The 24,155-nt window shown below is 46.7% G+C and overlaps 1 protein-coding gene across 2 annotated transcripts in view; it reads left to right on the top strand.

Moving 5' to 3' along the window:
* LOC139556139 (rho guanine nucleotide exchange factor TIAM2-like) overlaps positions 1–24,155 on the top strand; it is a 62,906-nt gene that overhangs the window by 30,377 nt on the left and 8,374 nt on the right. Inside the window, exons 2-18 of one of the 2 annotated variants that reach the window (XM_071369706.1) lie at positions 2,786–2,970; positions 3,599–4,900; positions 6,280–6,769; positions 7,089–7,264; positions 10,022–10,246; positions 12,418–12,603; positions 12,847–12,993; positions 15,960–16,022; positions 17,016–17,174; positions 17,707–17,811; positions 18,042–18,120; positions 18,288–18,377; positions 18,625–18,918; positions 20,666–20,769; positions 22,375–22,581; positions 23,469–23,537; positions 23,951–24,076. In XM_071369706.1, coding sequence (XP_071225807.1) covers positions 3,605–4,900; positions 6,280–6,769; positions 7,089–7,264; positions 10,022–10,246; positions 12,418–12,603; positions 12,847–12,993; positions 15,960–16,022; positions 17,016–17,174; positions 17,707–17,811; positions 18,042–18,120; positions 18,288–18,377; positions 18,625–18,918; positions 20,666–20,769; positions 22,375–22,581; positions 23,469–23,537; positions 23,951–24,076 — 3,816 coding nt within the window. In that variant the 5' untranslated portion in view covers positions 2,786–2,970; positions 3,599–3,604. The remainder of the gene's footprint in view (positions 1–2,785; positions 2,971–3,598; positions 4,901–6,279; positions 6,770–7,088; positions 7,265–10,021; positions 10,247–12,417; positions 12,604–12,846; positions 12,994–15,959; positions 16,023–17,015; positions 17,175–17,706; positions 17,812–18,041; positions 18,121–18,287; positions 18,378–18,624; positions 18,919–20,665; positions 20,770–22,374; positions 22,582–23,468; positions 23,538–23,950; positions 24,077–24,155) is intronic. The other variant, XM_071369707.1, reaches the window with a different exon arrangement.

The raw sequence follows: 24,155 nt of genomic DNA, 5'->3' as shown, positions 1-24,155 counted from the left end.
GAGTAAAGGTGATCTAGAGTTTTGTATGTGTCTCTGTGTGTGGAGTAAAGGTGATCTAGAGTTTTGTATGAGTCTCTGTGTGTGGAGTAAAGGAGATCTAGAGTTTTGTATGAGTCTCTGTGTGTGGAGTAAAGCTGATCTAGAGTTTTGTATGTGTCTCTGTGTGTGGAGTAAAGGAGATCTAGAGTTTTGTATGTGTCTCTGTGTGTGGAGTAAAGGAGATCTAGAGTTTTGTATGTATCTCTGTGTGTGGAGTAAAGGTGATCCAGAGGTTTTGTATGTGTTTCTGTGTGTGGAGTAGAGTTTTATATGTGTCTCTGTGTGTGGAGTAAAGGTGATCTAGAGGTTTTGTATGAGTCTCTGTGTGTGGAGTAAAGGTGATCTAGAGTTTTGTATGTGTCTCTGTGGAGTAAAGGTGATCTAGAGTTTTGTATGTGTCTCTGTGTGTGGAGTAAAGGTGATTTAGAGTTTTGTATGTGTCTGTGTGTGTAGTAAAGGTGATCTAGAGTTTTATACGTGTCTCTGTGTGTGGAGTAAAGGTGATCTAGAGTTTTGTATGAGTCTCTGTTTGTGGAGTAAAGGTGATCTAGAGTTTTGTATGAGTCTCTGTTTGTGGAGTAAAGGTGATCTAGAGTTTTGTATGAGTCTCTGTGTGTGGAGTAAAGCTGATCTAGAGTTTTGTATGTGTCTCTGTGTGTGGAGTAAAGGTGATCCAGAGGTTTTGTATGTGTTTCTGTGTGTGGAGTAGAGTTTTATATGTGTCTGTGTGTGGAGTAAAGGTGATCTAGAGGTTTTGTATGAGTCTCTGTGTGTGGAGTAAAGGTGATCTAGAGTTTTGTATGTGTCTCTGTGTGTGGAGTAAAGGTGATCTAGAGTTTTGTATGTGTCTCTGTGTGTGGAGTAAAGGTGATCTAGAGTTTTGTATGTGTCTCTGTGTGTGGAGTAAAGGAGATCTAGAGTTTTGTATGTGTCTCTGTGTGTGGAGTAGAGTTTTATATGTGTCTCTGTGTGTGGAGTAAAGGTGATCTAGAGGTTTTGTATGAGTCTCTGTGTGTGGAGTAAAGGTGATCTAGAGTTTTGTATGTGTCTCTGTGTGTGGAGTAAAGGTGATCTAGAGTTTTGTATGTGTCTCTGTGTGTGGAGTAAAGGTGATTTAGAGTTTTGTATGTGTCTCTGTGTGTGGAGTAAAGGTGATCTAGAGTTTTGTATGTGTCTCTGTGTGTGGAGTAAAGGTGATCCAGAGGTTTTGCCTCTAGTTGCACATTTAACATGCTGGTAAAAAATGTGAAAAGACAGATTTCAGTTCCCCTGCAATAAAATCACCGGCCACTTGGTGCTCCACCTCTGGATGTGCATTTCCATGTGTGTTTATGGTCCTATACAGCTCATTGGGTGTGGTCTTAGTATCAGCATCGGTTTGTGGTTGTAAATAGACAGCTATGAAAAATTTGGATGAAAACTCTCTTGGTAAATAGTATGGTCTGCAGCTTATCAATATGGCCGCTGTGGAGTTCTGCACCAGGGGCTCATTGTGCTTGAAGAATGCCAGGGTCAAGGGTGACATGGGGGTGATGGGGCTTCCCCTGCAAGGGAGCAGGTGGCCTATAGGAGAGGCACAACAAAAGTGTTGACCGCCACCTGCTTGCACCTTTAACCATTCATGGCCTCCTTGTCTGCAGCGCAAGCCGACAACTCTGTCACAAAGCGCCGGTTCCACAGTTCTGCTCACCGCACAGGCCCATATTCTAGGGTCCCAGCCGAGTGGCAGGCCATTGACTGGCTGAAAGCGCCGCCCATCAGCCTTTTAACACAGACAACGAGTGCCGAATACAATCTGTCCCGCTGCTGCTCTGAATGACAGATGTGATAATGACTTTGCTGTTCTTCTGTCCTCCTCAACATTCTAGAATGTGGCCTAATGACTGGAGTCAACCAGTTACTATTTTCTCTGCCATCAGACTAGGTGTTCGATGTTTCCTGATCGGTGCTTCCTGTTGGGTGTAATTGAAGGGTTCAAAGGTTGTGGATGTGTTTAGGGTCAGCGGTGTGATGTATTCTCACCCTGCTTTGTGTAACCAAGGGCTCTGTCCACCTTCTCTCCTCTCCTCCTCAGTATGAATGAGGCCAGGACAGGACAGGCATAGTGCTGCTATAGTTTACTGATGGAACATGGTGAACCTTAGGCCACTCCGACCTCTGACCCCTCTCTGTCTCTCTCAGGAAATGAGAACTCTCTGAGTCTCTGAGGGTTTATCTGTTTCAGGAAACACTGGGGTTGATGTCATTGTATTTCAAAATGTCTGTAATTGTTTTACCTTATAGATATGTTGTCTTTCATCCTTATTGGCTTGATCTTGAGCTGTTGGGAGATTTCTAAATTGTGTTATTTAAAAAAAAGTTTAAATCGGACTTTATGAAGAACTCAGAGACGTTGGTCATGGTGATGCTTGAAATAGCCTTGTCTGATAACTTAAACTGAACGGTCTTAGAGTCGAGGGTTTCTGTTTTTAAAAAGGAAAGAAAATTGCTTGGAATTCCTGAGAACCAAAATAAACAGGCGACAGAATGAAGTCCGCTTTTAAAAAGTCTCTTCAGCAGCTCAGTAGCAGTACGTCATGGAAGGAAGCTGAGTGGAGTGGGGGGTGGCCAAGCCAAGGAACAAGGGGTGTTTAGATTTAGAGTGGGGGTTGCAAAGGGGGTCCTCCTAACCACAGTGGGCTCACATACAAGGCAGACTGTGTGTGTGGAACTGACTGAAGTCCCTCCCTCCTCTGTTTCCCTACAGATGAGCTGGAGACAGAGAGAGAGATAGAGAGAGCAAGCGAGTGAGCAGCTGTGTGTGTGAGTGTGTATGTGAGAGAGGTGCTGAGTTCTGAAGAGCTCACACAACAGGACAGAGCCCAGCTAGCGCTGCTGAGACGGACTATGCAGAGTAGTGTCTGAGTTTGTCCTGAGGATAGACACCAAGTGGTAAGATAACTTTACAGCTGGTGTGTGTATACTGTAGTTTGTTGTTTTTATGTGCTTTTGTTTTAATTTAACTTTGTGATTTAATTGAGTTTTATTAAAATGTATGTGATTTCATTTAATTGTATTTACCTTTATGTGATTTAATTTGATTTAATTTAACCTTTTTTAACCATTTAACTATTTGTCAGACGGCAGTCAAGCATCGATCATCAGGTCACCAGAATAAGACCCTCAATATTTATTGGAAAGGAGAATCAAGCTCATCACCGTGCACTTTCACCACCCTGTGAAGTTCATCACAACTTATTTCATCTGTAGCCTAATAAACTGCATGGTTTCCCGAGTCGTAGTGGGAGGACCACACACCATATCATCGCTTGACTTTAATATGATGGTTATTATATCAATATTTGCGCAAAAAGGCATTTCCACCACCATTTCCCGCATAATTCATTTTAGCGACACAAAATGACCCAGCCAAGTCGAACGAACAAATTCCTGTTTCCATCACAGCTGTCCTGACTTTTTATTTTATACGATATGACTTTACTGTGGATGGAAGTGTGATTATTGGCATTCTCTCTTGATTATCTCTCATGCTGATGTTTTGTCTTCTGCCCTACTACAGATCAGAATGGGAAACACTGACAGCCAGTACAGCAACTTCAACGTCCCTGGGAAACCCAAACCCTGCTCTCTAAAGTTCCACTCCATTAAGGAGGAAGTCCTGTCCCCCCATAGCTGGTGGAGGGGCAGCGAGGGGGGCGGCCAGGGGTACAAAACCAGAAGCAAGGGAGGGAGGGTCAGCCTGCCCCAGCAGAAGATCACTCACAACCAGCCTTATGGCTTGTCGCAACACTACGAGCACCACATCACCAAGGAGGGCAGGGGACTGAGAGGGCCCCCAGGAGCCAAGCTGAAGTCCAGCTCTCCGCAGTGTTGTGGCAGAGGGGACAGCTCCCAAGTGACCAGGAAAAGCAGTGGTCATAACGGCTATGGTTTCCTGGAGAGTAGCGGGGAGAATGTGAACGGTCTCGGTGCTAACGGGCAGCGCACCTCTGAGATGACTTCTCTGTGTGAGCCAATAGAGAGCCGCAGCAGCCCCAAGGTGCTCCTCAGTAAGGACGGCAGCATGCGTGTGGAGTTCACCAATGCCAGGAGGATGTCTCTGGAGCCCCAGGGTCTGTCAGGCCACAGCCACAATGCAGTAGCAGCCCCAGAGCCCTCTCTGACTAGGACCAGTAAGGGTAGCTCGCTCAGCTCCGAGGGCTCCTGGTACGACTCTCCTTGGGGGAACACCACAGAGCTCAACGATAATGTGTTCACATGTAGTCAGACCGCAACGAGGGACAACAGTAGTGGCTACACCACCTACTCCTCCACGCGCACTGAGGAGACGGGCTGTGGCTTCAACACCTTCTCATCCGCCCGTACTGAGGACATGTCCCCGGGGTTCAACCCCAACCTCCTCTTCCAGACCATGGATAGTAATGGTCAATATACAAGCCGAAGGTTTAACAGCAACGGGTATAACTCTTGCTCTTTGGGCCGCACTGAGGACAGTGGCATCGGAGATTCTATGATCCTCTACCCGGAGCAGAGTCAGTTTAGCCTCATCTCTCCTCCCGTGTCCCTATCTGACCTCAGCATGGCGGCTACATACCCCACCCCTCACTTCCAGGACATCCCCCAGCGCCGGGCGTCGCTGGCCTCGGTGCTGACCCTGGACGTGGTCGACCAGGAGGAGAGCTCAGAGTCGGGCGACCAGTGCTACTCCTCCGCTCACAGTCCCACGCTGCCCTGCAGGAGGGTCGCCGCCGAGCCTACCCCCATCGCCGTCAGCAACAGCAGGAAGGACAACCTGAAGAGCCGCATCCGGCGCCTCAGCGACTGGACAGGAAGTCTAAGCAGGAAGAAGAGAAGACTACAGGTTAGGAAGGAGGGGAAGAAAGGGGAGATGGAAGGAGGAGGGGAGGGTACATAGTGAAGGGGGAAAGGGGGTAAGACTGGACATGTACTGTAGACTCTTTATCAGATGACCTGTTGCCAGTTATCTATGACATGAGACTGCTGGCTGACTATGTGGGATGGTCATCTCATTGTTCAGGTTGTTTTGGTCAACGTGATTGGCTGATGGCCGTTGGCTCTTAGATTCAATCAGATGAAGCGGAACACTGCAGTGTCACAGGAATGTCTCTCTGTCAAACATCATTCTATGACTGTTAAATACTATCAGGCTCACAGTTGACAGACTGGAGCCTTGGAGATACTTGTGTAGATTGTTCTTTAAACAAAATCAAGCTAGTGAGAGAAACTCTCTTAAACACTACTATGAAAGGAAAAACCCCACAAAAGAAAGTATTCTAACAAACGTTTCAGAACCTTATATCATTATGACAGATGTTATGTACGTCTCCTTAAGGCTTTGTGTTGAATTTGAGGGGAAAGATTTCATAGGTCAGAAAGGAAATCTTCCCTTCTTCTTTTGTCGCCGGAGAACGTTAAATTAGGCCAGAGTCACACATGACCAAGCATTTCCAGCATTACTTGAGCTAAAATACTGCCGTGAACAGCCTTTATTTGTCGACAGTGGACAAGAGGATGTAATCAGGTAATACTGGCTATGTAAGAGGAGCCCTCTACCTTTCTCTGAAAGGAGAAAGTGTTTATTGTTTGCTATTAATGAGAGATTACGGTCGCCGTTCTACTGAACCAGTGATGTTAGGAAGGGCTTTGTCTTGTTCCAGTGGGAATGGGAATGAATTAATCGATACAGCATGTAAGAGCTTTATGTCAGTGGGTCAAGACTCGAGAGTACTCATTCACACCCAAAGATACCTACACTATAACTAATTTACCCTTTCATCTGTGGGCCTGATTCCTTTTGGGTCGCAATCTAAGACTAGGTCCTGGTTTTGTTAATTTGTTGGTCACAAGAAACCTTTAACATGTTTAGGCAGGGCAAGTCACAAGAATGTTTGGATAATATCCATGTGTTCTGTTACCCGTACCAGGGAAATTCCAGGCTGTTATTATAGGGGACTGATTGTTGATGTTAGAGTATCTCACGATACATTTCATATTGTTTTCTAATAGAATTAGACAACAATTGCCTACTGTTCAGGAAATGGTAGTCGAGAAATTGATGAAAATGTGCCTCTTCTGTGTCCCTGATCTTGTGATATTGTAAGATTATCGTTTAACTTTACACACAAAGGTCTAGTTAGTTAGCTATTCAGACTTGTTTTCCTCCTCAAAACCATCCTGATCTCTCTCTCGCTCTCTTACTCTCGTTCTCTCTCTCCCTAGGAGCCTTATGGTAGTGAGGCCAGTGAAGGCTTTATCATTGGAGTGGATCCTGGGTTAGGTGACTCCAGCTCCCAGGTAACTGGTCCAGTATGGAACTCCCTCCACACCCAGACCCTGTCAGTCCGCTCTGGGGCCTCCAGGAGCCAACAGAGCCACAGTGACGCCTTGCGGCAGAACATCTATGAGAATTTCATGCAGGAGCTGGAGACAGGAGGCTACAGCGGGACGGAGCGGACCGAGCCCTCGGAGGATGGAGAGGGGGAGGACATGGGAGGAGCAAGGGGAATAGGAGGGGGGGAACAGGGGGAGAGTAGTGGCAGTGGCTCCCTGGGCTCTCTGGAGCAGCTGGACCTGCTGTTTGAGAAGGAGCAGGGGGTGGTACGCAGGGCCGGCTGGCTCTCCATCAAACCCCTCCTCACCCTGCATAAGGACAGGAAGCTGGAGCTCGTGGCCCGCAGGAAGTGGAGGCAGTACTGGGTCACACTCAAAGGTAGGGCTCCCTCCGCCTTCCACCTACACATGCTGGAAATAATCTGTAAAACATACAGACAATAGGGGTACTTCCCAAATGGCACCCTATTCCCTATATAGTGCACTTCTTTTGACCAGAGCCCTAGTGCACTATAAAAGGAATAGGGTGCCATTTGGGATGCTGACTAGGTCCCCCTTGGGAAAGAAGTCTTCTGACCACCATTGGACAACCTGGTTAAATATAGGTTGCATGCACGTTGTTAGATATATGTTCTGTAGGTATTCCCCCTTAAAGCTGTGTGTTAGCTGAAGCCTCCTCTCCTCTCTGGTGCATACAGGGTGTACCCTTCTGTTCTATGAGACCTATGGGAAAAGCAGCTGTCCCGAGCAGGAGCTGTCCCCGCGCTACGCCCTGCTTGCTGAGGACAGCATAGTCCAGGCGATCCCTGAACACCCCAAGAAGGAGAACGTCTTCTGCCTGAGCAACGGCTACGGAGATGTCTATCTGTTGCAGGTACGTTCTACCCGAAGCTCGGATGTACAGTAGCTATATGCGCTATAGCCTCCATACCCAACTGGCAGACCGCAGACCAGATCTGGACCCAGAACAGGGTGATTTAAAAAAATATTATTATTATATATATATTTTATTTTTTGCTGGGTCAGGCTTCGACCCCTGGTATCATTTAAACACACATAAGACAGGGAAGAATGCATAGAATTGCAGTAAATTAGCTTTAAAACAGAAAAAATAATCTCTGCCCCATGGCAAAATGTGTAGAATTGCTGGAAATTAGCTTTAAAATTGCAACATTTTCTCTCCGCCAACAAGACGGGTGTGAACAGTTTGGGGTCGCATGGATTGTGAGGTGGGGGTTTGTTACCACGCCATTAAATTACATTATCCATCTGGACCTTTGCCACCTAGGAAATGTGTGACCGGACCTTCTCAAATAGTAGTGGAGTACCCCTGCACTATCGTATGCACTGTGAACTCTGCACAATAGCCTGGGGATGAGGTTAGTTCCACACAGACTGTTGTGCCATCAATGGAGGCAACTGTCATGTTTGAATCTGCAGTACGTCATCATGTTGATGCAGTCTTTACAAATTGGACATTATAACACTCTGAGCTTGTCTCTTGTTTATTTGTAGGATGTTCTCTTTTTCTTAGAGCACAGTGTGAATGGCTGAGAGGAAACATTTTGGGGGTTTAATGGTTTTCTGCTGTATTTCCTGCTCCTGTCTCACAGGCCCTGGTGACAGGGTTGTGCTTTCTACTCAGACTGCAGTCTGTTGAGAGGGTTTGTAACAGCTCCTGCTATGGGACAAGCACAAGTATGGACTTGTGGCTGGACATCTGCTTTTTAGGATTTTCTGTGCTGTTGTTTTTGCTTGGTAATGACTACGTTGGTGTTGGTTATGTCCTGTCTGGGTGTAGTGTCAGCTTTACAGCTCCATTGTTACAGTGTATGTTCTATAAGAGGGTGAAATGGCAGTTGGGAAAAACCTCCCTACTGGCTGATCTGAGTAGACTAGTCGTGTATGATTTTTAAAGGTTTGACATTTTTATTTCGCCTTTATTTAACCAGGTAGGCCAGTTGAGAACAAGTTCTCATTTACAACTGCGATCTGGCCAAGATAAAGCATAGCAATTCGACACATACAACAACACAGAGTTACACATGAACAAACGTAAAGTCAATAACACAAAAGAAAAATAGAAAGATCTATGTACAGTGTGAGCAAATGTAGAAGAGTAGGGTGGTGGGCAATAAATAGGCCATAGAGGCAAAAATAATTACAATTTAGCATTAATACTGGAGTGATAGATGTGCAGATGATGATGTGCAAGTAGAGATACTGGTGTGCAAAAGAGCAAGAGGGTAAGTAATAATGTGGGGATGAGGTAGTTGGGTGTGCTATTTACAGATAGTGTCCTAAATGCCACACTAATTCCCTATATAGTGCCCCGTGGGCCCTGGTCAAAAGTAGTGCACTATGTTAGGAATAGGGTGCCATTTTGGATGCATCCAGTGTGTCTGTTTGGAAATAGGGTTGTTTGCCTCATTTTTCCACATTCGAGAGGGAAGGTCTTTTCTCTTGAATGTGCATTACACTCAGTTTTATGAGCATTGAAAGCACCTTCTTTTTCCCAGAGAGTAACATTCATTTGATTCAGTTACCAAGTGTCTACCAGACACACAAATCACACCGCAGGGCTGTATCTACCCAACATCACCATGGCAATGGGGAAACCTTGGCCTGAGGCACTGAGGGAGTGAAGCCTTATAGCGAAAGTGATGAATGTGTCAAGGGGCTTTTGTTTGGCACTTAAGGATCCCCATCTGGGAATAGAGAGAGAAAGCAGAGCAATGACAACCATGTTCCCCTGCCCTTCCCTTAGCCTGGCACTGTGTCACCTGGCTCCATGTTCCCCTGCCCTTCCCTTAGCCTGGCACTGTGTCACCTGACTCCATGTTCCCCTGCCCTTCCCTTAGCCTGGCACTGTGTCACCTGGCCCTATGTTACCCTGCCCTTCCCTTAGCCTGGCACTGTGTCACCTGGCTCCATGTTCCCCTGCCCTTCCCTTAGCCTGGCACTGTGTCACCTGGCTCCATGTTCCCCTGCCCTTCCCTTAGCCTGGCACTGTGTCACCTGACTCCATGTTCCCCTGCCCTTCTCTTAGCCTGGCACTGTGTCACCTGGCTCCATGTTCCCCTGCCCTTCCCTTAGCCTGGCACTGTGTCACCTGGCTCCATGTTCCCCTGCCCTTCCCTTAGCCTGGCACTGTGTCACCTGGCTCCAAGTTCCCCTGCCCTTCTCTTAGCCTGGCACTGTGTCACCTGGCTCCATGTTCCCCTACCTTCCCTTAGCCTGGCACTGTGTCACCTGGCTCCATGTTCCCCTGCCCCATGGCACTGTGTCACCTGGCCCTATGTTCCCCTGCCCTTCCCTTAGCCTGGCACTGTGTCACCTGGCCCTATGTTCCCCTGCCCTTCCCTTAGCCTGGCACTGTGTCACCTGGTCCCATGTTCCCCTACCCTTCCCTTAGCCTGGCACTGTGTCACCTGGCTCCATGTTTCCCTACCCTTCCCTTAGCCTGGCACTGTGTCACCTGGCTCCATGTTCCCTGCCCTTCCCTTAGCCTGGCACTGTGTCACCTGGCTCCATGTTCCCCTGCCCCATGGCACTGTGTCACCTGGCCCTATGTTCCCCTGCCCTTCCCTTAGCCTGGCACTGTGTCACCTGGCCTCATTCCTCCCCGCAGGCTGCTAATCAGACAGACCTGGAGAACTGGGTGACAGCCATCCACTCTGCCAGTGCCTCTCTGCTGGCTAAGAGACAGGGGAAGGAGGACACGGTGCGGTTACTGAGGAGCCAGACCGGCGCCCTGCTGCAGAAGATAGACATGGACAGCAAGATGAAGAAGATGGCTGAGTTGCAGCTGTCTGTCATCAGTGACCAAAGGAACAGGAAGGCCATCAAGAGCCAGGTGAGGCACCAGGATATGTGTGTGTGTGTGTGTGTGTGTGTGTGTGTGTGTGTGTGTGTGTGTGTGTGTGTGTGTGTGTGTGTGTGTGTGTGTGTGTGTGTGTGTGTGTGTGTGTGTGTGTGTGTGTGTGTGTGTGTGTGTGTGTGTGTGTGTGTGTGTGTGTGTGTGTGTGTGTGTGTGTGTGTGTGTGTGTGTGTGTGTGTGTGTCAAGATCAGAGGCCACTGTTAGCCCTAGCCATTCAAACAAGCAGTTAGTTAAATTGGCCTATTAAGTCATCAGTGTCTGAGCTCCATGGAAACCAGACCATTCTCCCTCTGTAGAGCCACACATATACACCTGCATGACATCTTCCTGTCCACATAGCCTGCGAGTTAGAATGTTCATGTAATGGCTGAAATCATCAGTTATTACACCGTTCCTTGTGGTTGTGGAACATACTGACATGAGCCCAGATGTGTTGGCAGCAGAGTTTGTTGAAACTGGGGTTTTATGCTTTCAGACCCAAGCAAGATGACATAAGGAAAGTCATTTGTATTCCAGATGTTCTCAGTCTAACGGACTAGTACAACACATTCGGTCCACTCCACATAGAAGTCTGTTGTAATGGGAAATCCAGATGAGGGGGACATTTTGCGTAACACACACCAAATGCAGATGAGGAGGACAATTTATTCCGTAGCACACCAATGAAGATGAGGAGGACGTTTTATTGCGTAACACACCAATGAATATGAGGAGGACGTTTTATTGCGTAACACACCAATGCAGATGAGGAGGACGTTTTGTTGCGTAACACACCAATGAAGATGAGGAGGACGTTTTAACCCAGGCTCTGTCGCAGCCGGCCGCAACCGGGAGATCCGTGGGGCGACGCACAATTGGCATAGCGTCGTCCGGGTTAGGGAGGGTTTGGCCGGTAGGGAGGGTTTGGCCGGTAGGGATATCCTTGTCTCAGTATGTAAAAAATGTAATAAAAATGTATGCACTCTACTGTAAGTCTCTCTGGATAAGAGCGTCTGCTAAATGACTAAAAATGTAAAAAATGTAAATGAGGACGACGTTTTATTGCATAACACACCAATGCAGATGAGGAGGACGTTTTATTTCGTAACACAACAAGGAAGATGAGGAGAACGTTTTATTGTGTAACACACCAATGCAGATGAGGAGGACGTTTTGTTGCGTAACACACCAATGAAGATCAGGAGGACGTTTTATTGCGTGACACACCAAATGCTGATGTGTTGACAGGATCCCAGTCAACAAATTGTGTGTCCCCCAAATGCCAGCCTATTCCCTATGTAGTACATAACTTTTGACTAGGGCCCATAGGGTTCTGGTCAAAAGTAGTGCACTATTTAGGGAATAGGGTGCCATTTGGGACACCGAAAGGCCAGGGGTGGGTCATCATGCCCAGTTTGGGGATCAAACCCCCAGCTCCTCTGAGTCCTACTGCAGCTGGCCTCAACTCATCTCCAGGACCACTGGCCACTATCATGTCCGATGGTCAATCTCTCTGAAAGTGATACCAATTCTCTCTGCCATTTGAAGTGAACCTCTTAGACCTCATCTCTAGATGACAACTCTAATCTTACTGCTCTTCAAACAATGACACTGTTATTACACATTTACCCTCTGTGAAGGAGAGGGAGAGAGAGGAGAGAGGGAGAGAGGGAGAGAGAGAGCAAATGGGGGAATGAGCAAGAGAGATTCCATCGTTCCTCTCCCCTGGGTGTGTTGGATATGGGAGATTTAATGTGATTATGTGGCATAGCTCCAATGAGCCATGTGACTTGTTCTGCAGTTAGACACGCCCCTTTTGATCCCCTGATGCCATTCAGTTACCTCGTCACCCTCTGTGTACTATGGTGGGACCAGAGCCACATCTCATTAATAAAAACGTTTTTAAAATTCGCTGCTGTTTTGCTTTGTGTAATGTCACATCACCAACAATTTTGGAAATAAGGTTGCTAACATGGCGAACTGTGTCAAAGTTGGCCAAACTCTCTCTATTTACTGTATATGGTTCTGGGTTTGACTGTGAGCATGTGTTTCTGCCTTGCCTGTTCTCTCATTGTCAATAAGAGGGTGGAGAAGTCATCCTGTCACCTTCAGAGTGACTCTAACTCTGTGTACTGTGATGTGACCCTGTCTGTCTGTTTCTCCCCAGATCCAGCAATGGGAGCAGAACCTGGAGAAGTTCAACATGGACCTGTTCCGGATGCGCTGTTACCTGGCCAGCCTGCAGGGCAGTGAGCTCCCCAACCCCAAGAGTCTCCTGGCCGTGGCCGGACGGCCCTCCAAGACCACCCTGGGACGCCTGGGGATCTTCTCTGTCTCCTCCTTTCATGCCCTGGTGATCTACTGCTTTACAACTATCTACTGCTATCAACCCTCCACTTGGGACATTGACATTTCACACGTTCTCTGGACCAGTTCCATATTTATCCCCGTTTAAGAAAGCGATTAAGAATGTTATTGAATGCGGTCTGTATTTATTATGATCTGAAAACATCAGCCTGTTCTCTGATCAGATTTTTTATACAGATAAAATAAGTCTCTAACCACAGAAGTGATGTCTTTTAATGTCTGTTCTCAGATCTGCACCCGTGACGAGGCGACCCTGCGGAGGCGTTGCCAATCTCTTTCCCGGGGGACACGGAACAAGAGGGGTATCTTCTCTTCCCTCAAGGGTCTGGACAGCCTGACCAAACGCAGCAAGGAGAAGAGGCAGTCCGTGTCCCAGGTATTATACAACCTTCCTACAACCTCCCTACAACCTTCTTACAACCTCCCTACAACCTCCCTACAATCTGCCTACAACCGCCCTACAACCTATTTACAACTTCACTACAACCTTCCTACAACCTCCCTACAACCTCCCTACAATCTGCCTACAACCTCCCTACAACCTATTTACAATTTCACTACAACCTCCGTACAACCTCCCTACAACCTCCCTACAATCTGCCTACAACCTCCCTACAACCGCCCTACAACCGCCCTACAACCTATTTACAACTTCACTACAACCTTCCTACAACCTCCCTATAACCTCCCACTCCCACGTGAGTGGTCAAAGTAAAGAATAACTAATTGAGGAGGCAGATAATGTTCTTTGAGGATTACCCTCCCCAAAGCCTTTATTAGGTTAACTGAACCTGTCAGCTGGGAAAGATCTGTGCGGGTTACCCCCTGTTACCCCATTTGCTGCGGCGCCCATGTTTGCCTTTTTCCCGTTCTCCTTTTTATCACCTGTATAAACAATCTTTTACAAGAGATCTTGGCTCCGGACCCGACAGCACGTTTCTGAAGGCTGTCTCTTTTTGAACAGAGAGCATGTTTGATAAATCCAGCAGAGAAGAAGTGGAATGTGTTTCAAGCACTAACTGACTCCTCGCCAACCCATAAATTAGCCAGACGGACAGGGTTGAACTTGCAACATTTTCCTGCGGGAGAGAGGCAGGGGGTTGCTCATCGTAAAGCTATCTTTCCTGTACGTCGTTTGGGAACATTCCAAACTGAGGCAATGATTGAGGGAGTTGTTTTGTTTTCCCCGGTCAGGGGCAGTAGTTAGCAACCTGCTGAAATTCTTATCATCAGTCATTGTTGTCAAGTCAATACTCTCCAACACCACTGTCCAAGCCCCAGCCCCTATCCCAGCCCCTATCCCAGCCCCCAGCTGTCCCAGCCACTGCCACTGTCTTAGTCCCTGTCCAATCCCCTATTCCCCAGCCTCTATCCCAGCATCAGCCCCAGCACTATTCCCCAGCTCCAGCCCCTGCTGCAGCCCCAACCACTGTCCTTGTCCCAGCCCCCAGCCCATATCCCAGCTTTTGTGCCTGCCTCTGTCTCTGTCTGATAAACAGCTAGCCTTCAGAGAGTGGTCTATTTTGGGATGTTGATAGGATCTGTTATCCTTAGGACTCCTGTGAAGGACAAACCACACTGGGCCCCTCTGCCCACCATCATTGTTTAGTTCTGTCCAGTCAGTGTGACATTTCATTAGACAGATTGACTTGTATAATATGATGATAGGATATACATAGTAAGCCCACTTCACCCCCCTGGCACATGCTCTGTGTTGACATTCTGAAAGATACATCTCACAGTCACACCTGGAGTCTGTTTACTCACATGTCCATATGCTGCTGATCCAGGCAGCATACGTTGGTAATGCCCAGGGGTGCCTGGGTAATCAGAACTATCACGGTAATAGATGGTCACTATGTAATATAATACACACACACATACACTGAGTATACCAAACATTAAGGACACCTTCTTAATATTGAGTTGCACCCCCCTTTTGCCCTCAGAACAGCCTCAATTCGCCAGGGCATGGACTCTACAAGGTGTTGAAAGTGACTACAGGGATGCTGACCCATGTTGACTCCAATGCTTCCCACAGTTGTGCCAAGTTGTCTGGATGTCCTTTGGGTGGTGGACCATTCTTGATACACACAGGAAACTGTTGAGCATGAAAACCCCAGCAGTGTTGCAGTTCTTGACACAAACCGGTGCGCTGGGCACCCTACTACCATACCCCGTTCAAAGGCACTTAAATCTTTTGTCTTGATCATTCACCCTCTGAATGGCACATATACACATTCTGTGTCTCAATTGTCTCAAGGCTTAAAGATCATTCTTTAACCGGTCTCCTCCCCTTCATCTACAATGATTGAAGTGACATCAATAAGGAATCATAGCGTTCACCTGCATTCACCTGGTCAGTCTATGTCATGGAAAGAGCATAATGTATTGTACACTCAGTGTATAACATGACGGCCTCTGATCTCTGTACACAGGTCAAACGTACAGTAGTGCCCAAATCCGTACATGATTCCCTCCGTAGTCATGGGGCAGAGAGATATCCCAGCAGTGAAGGTCTTTGTTATGAGGCTGAGAGAGAAAGCTTAGTCTCACTATAGAGGCCAGCTAGACCACTCAATGGAACAGAGATGGAACAGACATTAGAAGCCACATGTGGTTAATTGTTGTAAGCTGCAGCATGCCAGCCCAATGGCGACAAACAGATGGTCTGTGTAAACCACCGTGCCGTCCCACTAAACGTCCTACAGCCCCACATTTACCAAAGGGGATCTACTCTACCCCCTTCTCTCTGCTAGCACAGCAGTTTGTTTTTATTGTAGGGTGATTGGGGGTTGATCACTTTAAGAGCCTGGTAATCGCTTCCAGAGAGCTGTAATGTCAGTGAGTGAAATCAGCCAGTCAAATCAGCCAGTCAGAAAAGGTACAGATGTAAAATGACTAGATCATTCAAGCATTTTGAGTCCTTTGTACTGAGATTGTTGTTTAGTTCTAGTAAGCTGTTGGCATTTGTTGACACAGGTATGGTATCTCGTCTCTGTGGTGGTCCTGCCTGCTGCTGCTGGTGGTAGAGGTATCTCTGCTGAGGGCAGACTGGTATCTTGGTGTAGGGGAGACAGTCTCCATCCCCGCCAGCCTGATGAGGGCCGTTCCATCTGCCTGACTCCCAGACCTGTAATTTCAACATCACCAAACCCATTATTTCTTCCCATAGATCCTCCCGAGGCTGATTTAGGTCTCAATCTGGATCCGAATAGTATCAAAGCCTTTGGTTTTAGAGAGATAATTTTAAATTATATGTAAATATAGACCAGGTAGTTATTTTTTGTGTGCATTTTGCTCCTTGATCACTTATGAATGTGTGTGTTTTCCATGTTGCAGGTTGTTGAAGGACAAAGTGTTGGAGTGCCTGCTGGCCATGTCCTCAACCACAGCAGCTCTGAGGTAAAGTAAGCACTTTGTCCGGAAAACATTTTCCAACATGTTAACTCATAATTTCTGCAACCAGTGGAAATATGTGAACACTTCATCTTTCACTAGCTAACCACATTGCAATATTCTATTCAATAACTTTAGGTTGTCATGGATACATTTGATACATCAACCTTTTTTCCTCTGTTGAAGAAAGTCTCCTAATACTGCCCCTATGTTTGCTCTAGAAGCAGGTGTTAGAGAGAAGTGCATCCAAAATGGCACCCTATATTCTATATAGTGCACTACTTTTGACCAGGGCACGTGGTGACCAGAGCCCTATGGGTATTGCACGATATAGGGAATAGGGTGCCATTTGGGATCTAGTCGAGGTGTATTGTTGTTGATCAATCTCAGCCTAATAGGGGATAGTGAGGGTGGGGGGTGTGGAGGAATGGAGGGGGGGGCTTTCTATTCACACGGGGTCGGGGTTAGCACAGCTGTCACAGCAGCATCCTGATATGTTGACACTGCTTCATGCAAACAGGCAGGCGTGAGGAGGACAGAGAGCCCTTCGAGGGTCTGGGGGATGGGGGGGTTAGGCCGACGGAGAATTCCATTGTCACCCAGTGACAGCCCTCTGTACGGCCAGAGAATGGGACACCCCCCCCACAGACCTGTTGTTGTGTGCTTTCAATGTCTTTTGGCTTTAGTTCGATAGACACATAGGTCAGCTGAGACTGGCATGAAAACACACACTGCTGTTGGGGTTTTAATTAAACATCTACGATTGATAGATTTTGTTAATGCCAGTTTATTTTTTGTCATAGTGTATTAATATTATAAGAATAATATCTTGTGGCAAAAGTCACAGAATTCAGAACTTTTCACCACAATGCCAAGAGAGATGTTATATACCTGATTTAATTATTTGAACTTGTTTAATATAAAACACCTATTTATAAAATACCTATTATCAGTTAAGAAACCTAAATGAACTCCTCCCTCTTTGTCTCTCCGTAACAGAGATTGGACGCTCTTGCCAAAATGCAGTTGATAGCACCACCTAAAGGCAACCCTTGGTACAGCAGTTTGGAAACTGTGAATATGCCCGAAAGCCAAACAGTTACTCTGCACATCAAACCCGATTTCCTCGTATCAGATGTGCTATCTTTGGCCTGTAAGGTAAGCATACTGCATCTATCGCCTCATTATTAATACATTTCAACACTCTCCTAACTCTGAAGTCAGCATTTTGCAGTGAATTCTCCAGTGACTGATATGGATGTTAAAGGCAAACCGGGAATGATAGAAGAGAATTGCTCTGGATTCCTCAATAATTCATGCTTTCTCTCAATAGAAAGTTCATTCACTACAGCATCATTTTAGCTGATAGGGAACATGAAGAGTGTTAGTGGTTGTGCGGGAGTGTAGCTAGCTACCGTAGCTGAAGACACTGAACATTTCTGACACACTGAGGTGGCGTCACTAATGGCACCCTATTCCCTATATAGTGCACTACTTTTAAACACAGCCCTCTATGGGTCTTGGTCAAAAGTAGTGCAGTGGTGTAGTGCAAAAGTAGTGCACAACATAAGGAATAAGGTGGCATTCTGGACGTAGCCTCATTGTTTCCTGGTCAAAAGTAGGGCACTACATAGGGATTAGGGAGCCATTTGGGTCGCACATTGACTCATCCACTTGGGTCTTGAACTAGGACAGGCACCTGGACCCGAGCCAGCACTGCCTGCGTGTGAGAAGGCTGGTGGGTCAGGACACAGAGACCAGCTCCCCAGCACTCACAGACCCACTACGAGACCTGGTAAGGCCCCAGCTATACAGTAGCAATTCACTGATACAAGCATTCATTGATTTATTCAGTCACTTATTGTGTTATCTCGGAGTCAATACTTGCTACATTTCAAGATTAAACCATAATTCCAGGATTATTATAATTTTGTTTCAGAGAGAACATTTCTGGCCCCTTTAGGAAGTACATTGATTATGTGTTGATGAGTTCTTCTTCACTCTTCTATGTTCTTCTTCTCAAAGGTGTATGATGAGCTAGAGGTCTTCCCGCTCAATGTTTTCACCATACAGCTGTCCCGCCCAGACACAGCAGTGGACTTTGGTGAGTAGGGATTGTGTGGAGTGGGGATTGTGTGTGTTTGTGTCTGTGTGTGTGTGTCTGTGTCTGTGTGTGTTTGCAAAAAATGGCTTATTTACACTTCGGTTGCCTTATTACAGTATAATATCATGTGTTACTCTGTTTTAATCTCTGACCTATCCCACCTGTAGGCTTTGCTGTGACCGGCCATGTAGACGGAACCAGGAAAGCCCATGTCTATGTGAGTGAGGTCACTCCAGAGGGACTGGCTTTCACTGAAGGTACGTCAATTCATAGTTGTGGTGTGCTGGCGCTCTGACCAAGAAGTAAAAAATTGTCTGGACCACTACTGTCCTAGGAATGTAAAACTGCAATAGTAAAGATGGTTCAAGATGGCAGCTTAATTCAATTAATTATTTAACATAAGTAAACAGACTTTATTTCAGGAATAGAACACAGAGTACAGATGATGTATCTTACCTAGTGACAAACACTAACAGCCTGATTAGTAATGTCTCTTTCCCTCAGGTCTGAGAGCGGGGGATGAGATCCTGTTTCTGAATGGGACCAGTGTGTCCTCCCTGGACATGGGTCTGATGCACCTGTTGTTCAGCCACCAGACCCTCCATCTGTTGCTCAGACGAGAGGACAGGACCACTGAGGACCATACCTTTGTCTGGCCAGACTGTGGCCCCTGGCAGCCAGCACCACCGCCACCCAGCCACTGTCGCCCCTGGCAGCCAGCACCACCGCCACCCAGCCACTGTGGCCCCTGGCAGCCAGCACCACCGCCACCCAGCCACTGTGGCCCCTGGCCTACAGGTATAGAAAGCACATTCTATAGAAAAGTTTATGGTCATACGCACATCCTTAAAAACATAGGTGCTGGGCTAATAAAGAATACTAGTATAGAACAAGAAGGCCCGCACACTGTTAAAGCGCTCAATTCACTGCTTTATTGACAACGTTCTTGTTCTAAAGATTCTAAAGTTCACATTCCTCATCTTCATACAGATACTATTATTGACATTGGGGTACTTCTTAACCTATTTGAACTAACTCAACATTTGGTTTACTGGAGGGCATTCAGTGTCTTCTACCGGAAGGTTTTATTTTTTCAGCACTAGAGGGCCTCAGGCCAAAGTATCTTTGATAAGCCAGTGTGTCTGTTGAGAGGAATGCCATGCTGCCCAGCCAATTCCGCAGGGTGTTCAGGCCTGGCTGGAGACATTCAAATGCCTCATGCTGATTCAATTAAGAGGATGTGAAGACAGCTGGCATGTCTGACTGGTCTGGGCAGCGCAGCACGGTCACGCCATGATGGAGCTAGCTAGGATCATTATTGTCCTCATTACATCATGCAATAGTATGTGATTAGATCACTGATTACTGCCATGAGCATAGACCATCATTAAATCACTGACAAACAAAGTTTATATATATTGTTGAAAAACAGATACTGAATTTACACTGAGTATGCCAAACATTAGGTAACACCTTGAGTTACAGGGAACTGTTGAGCGTGAAAAACCTAGCAGCGTTGCAGTTCTTGACAAAAATCCTTATATATATATTTTTTTAATTTATCCCATTTTCTCCCCAATTTTCGTGGTATCCAATCGCTAGTAATTACTATCTTGTCTCATCGCTACAACTCCCGTACGGGCTCGGGAGCGACGAAGGTCGAAAGCCATGCGTCCTCCGAAGCACAACCCAACCAAGCCGCACTGCTTCTTAACACAGCGCGCCTCCAACCCGGAAGCCAGCCGCACCAATGTGTCGGAGGAAACACCGTGTACCAAGGCCCCCTTGGTTAGCGCGCACTGCGCCCGGCCCGCCACAGGAGTCGCTGGAGCGCGATGAGACAAGGATATCCCTACCGGCCAAACCCTCCCTACCCGGACGACGCTATGCCAATAGTGCGTCGCCCCACGGACCTCCCGGTCGCGGCCGGCTGCGACAGAGCCTGGGCGCGAACCCAGAGACTCTAGTGGCGCAGCTAGCACTGCGATGCAGTGCCCTAGACCACTGCGCCACCCGGGAGCAAAAATCCTTATTTAACCTGTCTCCTCCCCTTCATCTACACTGATTGAAGTGGATTTAACAAGTGACATCAATAAGGGATCATAGCTTTTACCTGGATTCACCTGGTCAGTCATGGTCAGTCATGTCATGGAAAGAGCAGATGTTCATAATGTTTTGTACACTCAGTGTATAATGTTAGTCTCTATTCTGTCTAAAACAGATGATAAAAACTTTTTTATTCCTGTTGGTGTGAGGCCAAGTAAGCTGTATAAGACCCCTGCGAGAGTAGGTGTGAGGCCAAATTAATTGCTCCTGCCTGCTGGGCTTGTAGTGAAGCCAGATCGATGGTGGTTGACACCAGTCAGGTGCACTTAACCTCCCCACCAGTACAGAACATCCACCATCCATCCCACGGACTGCTGTAAAACTGCCTCCAGTGCTTTAAACCAGGAATTCCCTCTCAGCACCTGTATGTGTGTGTGTGTTTGTGCACAAGCTTTCTGGCCCGTCTTTAATCATACTGTCCTGTCTGCTTATCTCTCAGATATGCCGCTGCCCCAGGAGCTTCCAGACTGCTCTGTAAAGTCTCCCTTTCAGGAGCTGTCACAACAACCACAACCCGCTGATGGGACGGAGCAGCTCGGCCAGGTGAGATGGAGTGTGTGTGTGTGTGTCAGGTGAGGGTTAAGAGCAGCGAGTGGTGTGTTTGATGGCGTGTCCTGTGTTGGTGATCAGGGCAGCTGCTAAAATTAGATGAGTGGCCAGGAGAGTACTGGCTCAGGTTCGACAAACTCCAGGGATGAATGGCTACAAGCAGAGGTCAGAATGCCCAGCCTGGTGTGTAGCATGTTGTTTCTATCCAGCTCCACCAGCGGGGCTATGTGCTGGCTTCTGCCCCAGGAGGATGAGGTGGGGGTGAGGGACTTCATCCCTGGGACTTTCACCCTGCCGTCTCTCAGGCAGTCCCTGAAGGACATGCTGGCCGTGCTGCTGGATGAGGTAATCTCCTGTGTGGCCCGCGAGCAGGCAGCCGACAGGATCGCTCTGCTGGTTGTACTGTAGCTACTGTAATGTAGTGCCTCTCTGTATTGTAGTTACTGTACTGCAGGGTTGGAGTCAATTCCAATTGAAGTCACTCAATCCAGGAAGTGATTTTAATTTTTAAAATTCAAATTCAAAAAAACGTTTGAAATAATTAGCTTCTCCTTTTCAGTTTATTGAGAAATCATTGAAAACAGATGCGATTACTGAATTGTAATTTGTGTTTATTTCCTGAATTGACTGACTTCAATTTTAATTGACCTGCTGTATTGTACTGCACTGATTATGTATTGGTACTGTAGCTAGTGTTGTTCTGGTGTTATTGCTTGGGAAGGAGAGTTTTTACTGTTCAGGTCTTACTGTAGGTATAGGATACATAGGCTATAGGATACATAGGCTACACGCTCCTGAGAGATACACAGAGAACACATGTTACAGGAAATAATAAGCCCATACATGCTCATGCTTATTTTCACCTTTGTCCACGTTTGCTTCTATTTCAGAGGGTATTTTAAAGCTGGATTGCAGCACAGCACAACAGTCCTAACCAGAGGGATTTATCAGTTTGTCAGCACTTTATTATAGCCTGACAGGAGAAATTATGATGACAAATGGGCAAAGCTCTGGCTCGGGATCCTTCCTGCTACTGGGGGTTGCCTGGTGTGTGTGTGTTTACCGGTGATTGTACTGCCTTTCTTTGGCAAATCTACTGAAGATCTTTGAGTGAAAGTGGTGTCAATGTGGATGGATGGAAGTATATGATGTGACATGCTTGTTCAGTAACTAGACTCCCGGTTATGTATCAGATATCATGCTGTTAGTTGCTCTGTCTCATGTCTTATGAAAAACTTAATAGCAGTGTTTACCCACAGTGTCCAAATCTCTCTGATCCTGTTTTGCCCATGATACAGCAGCCTGGCTTAAACCTATGGGCCCTCGTCAAAAGTAGTGCACTATTAGGGAATAGGATGTCATTTAGGATATATACCTGGCTCTCTGCACTTTCTGCCTCTCCAAATACAGAGGTTTGACAGACATGCTCTCGGAACTACAGAAGGGGTCGATGATTTAAACTGGCATTATGATTAGGTGCTTGTCACAATAGATTCAGGGCTGAGTTGTAACTTAACTCCCCAGAGTAAAGGGCAGTCATTTGATATTCAGAGCTGAAATGAGAATCTCTCCTAACTCGTCTCTCTTCTGTTTCCTCAGAATGTTGAAACGGTGTGCTCGCTGAACCAGACCTTCCCAGAGGGCCGTGGGGCAGCGGGGACAGTGGTGGTGGAGGGCCAGAGGAACCCCTACTCCATGGAGCCCCCTGGTCCCCAGATGCCCCCCTGCCCCAGACACATGTCCATCTCTGAGAGGCTCTGTAAGGTCATACAGGAATTGGTGGACACAGAGAAGTCCTACGTCAAGGTACACACCTGGCCCATTATTCACCAAGTGTCTCAGAGTAGGAGTTATGATCTAGGATCCGTTTAGCCTTTTAGATAAGGATGAATAGATGATATGAACAAGGGGAACCTGATCCTAGATCAGCACGTCTAAACAAAAGAGAGGTCAGGGCCTATTCACGACGTGTATCAGAGTAGGAGTTATGATCTAGGATCACTTTTGCCTTTTAGATAGTAATGAATGAACAGAGGGGATCTGATCCTAAATCAGCACTCCTGTTCTGAGACACTTTATGAATGCGGGTCCCTCACATTCTGCTGCCCTATCTAAGAGAATGCTGGAACATCCTCTCTGGGATTTATAATTGATGGTCTCTCTTTATTAATGATCTGCCCGTTAATGAATGGTCTCTAAGTGGCTGTTTGTTAATGATCTCTAGTAGCATTTAGTGTAATGCATATTTATTTACCCTCTGTTTCTTTAACGTCCATGTGTCAGGCTGAGGAGAATGAGGATGTCACAGTCTGATAGTGATGATGTCACTGTCTGATAGTGATGATGTCACAGTGATGATGTCACAGTCGGATAGTGATGATGTTATAGTCTGACAGTGATGATGACACAGTGATGATGTCACAGTGGGATAGTGATGATGTCACAGTCGGATAGTGATGATGTTTCAGTCTAGTAGTGATGATGTCATAGTCTGATAGTGATGATGTTATAGTCTGACAGTGATGATGACACAGTGATGATGTCACAGTGGGATAGTGATGATGTCACAGTCGGATAGTGATGATGTTTCAGTCTAGTAGTGATGATGTCACAGTCTGATAGTGATGATGTTATTGTCGGTTAGTGGTGAAGTCACAGTCTAATGAAGTTCCTTCTCTGTCTCTGTCCCTCAGGACCTGGGCTGTCTGTTTGACATCTACCTGACGCCTCTACAGAGTGAGACCTTCCTCAGCCACGATGAGGTACAGTACAGATGGGTGTGGGCAATTTAAAAAATATAGCCTACATGTAAAATGTCTAAATATAGGCTATTTTACATGTCTAAACACATTACAGTATGTGCTTATTTGATTATGACTTGTTAGTAAGCTGTATGTTAGTGTGACAACCGAGGTTTGAACCTGGGTGTTAGGGATTTAACTCAAGTCTTCAGATCCCAGACAAGTCTATCCATCACATGAGCATGGTTCCCAACCACCTCTGTTACATTAGCTGTAAATCTCTTTCCATCTTCTATTCTGTACTTTTTTAGCATTTAGTTTGCTATGTAGTGTATGTACAGTAGCTAAATGGTGCCTATAAAGGCTTTCAAATGATCAATAATCTTCTGTCCCCTGGTTTGTTTCGAACTGTTGTCATCTCCTCCCTCCACTAGATGGAGTCTCTGTTTGGCAGTCTGCCTGAGATGCTGGACTTCCAGAGAGTGTTCCTACACACCCTGGAGGAGCGCATCGCCTCCTCCCCCAACTTCAGCTCCCTGGAGACTCCGGAACAATTCAAGGTACAGTATATCCACAACAAGTCTGGTGATATGTGTGAAATGGCACCCTATTCCCATAGGGTTCTGGTCAAAAGTAGTG

This window comes from Salvelinus alpinus, chromosome 27, assembly GCF_045679555.1.
Source record: "Salvelinus alpinus chromosome 27, SLU_Salpinus.1, whole genome shotgun sequence".
Lineage (NCBI taxonomy): Eukaryota > Metazoa > Chordata > Actinopteri > Salmoniformes > Salmonidae > Salvelinus > Salvelinus alpinus.
This window is presented reverse-complemented; position numbering and strand designations above follow the sequence as displayed.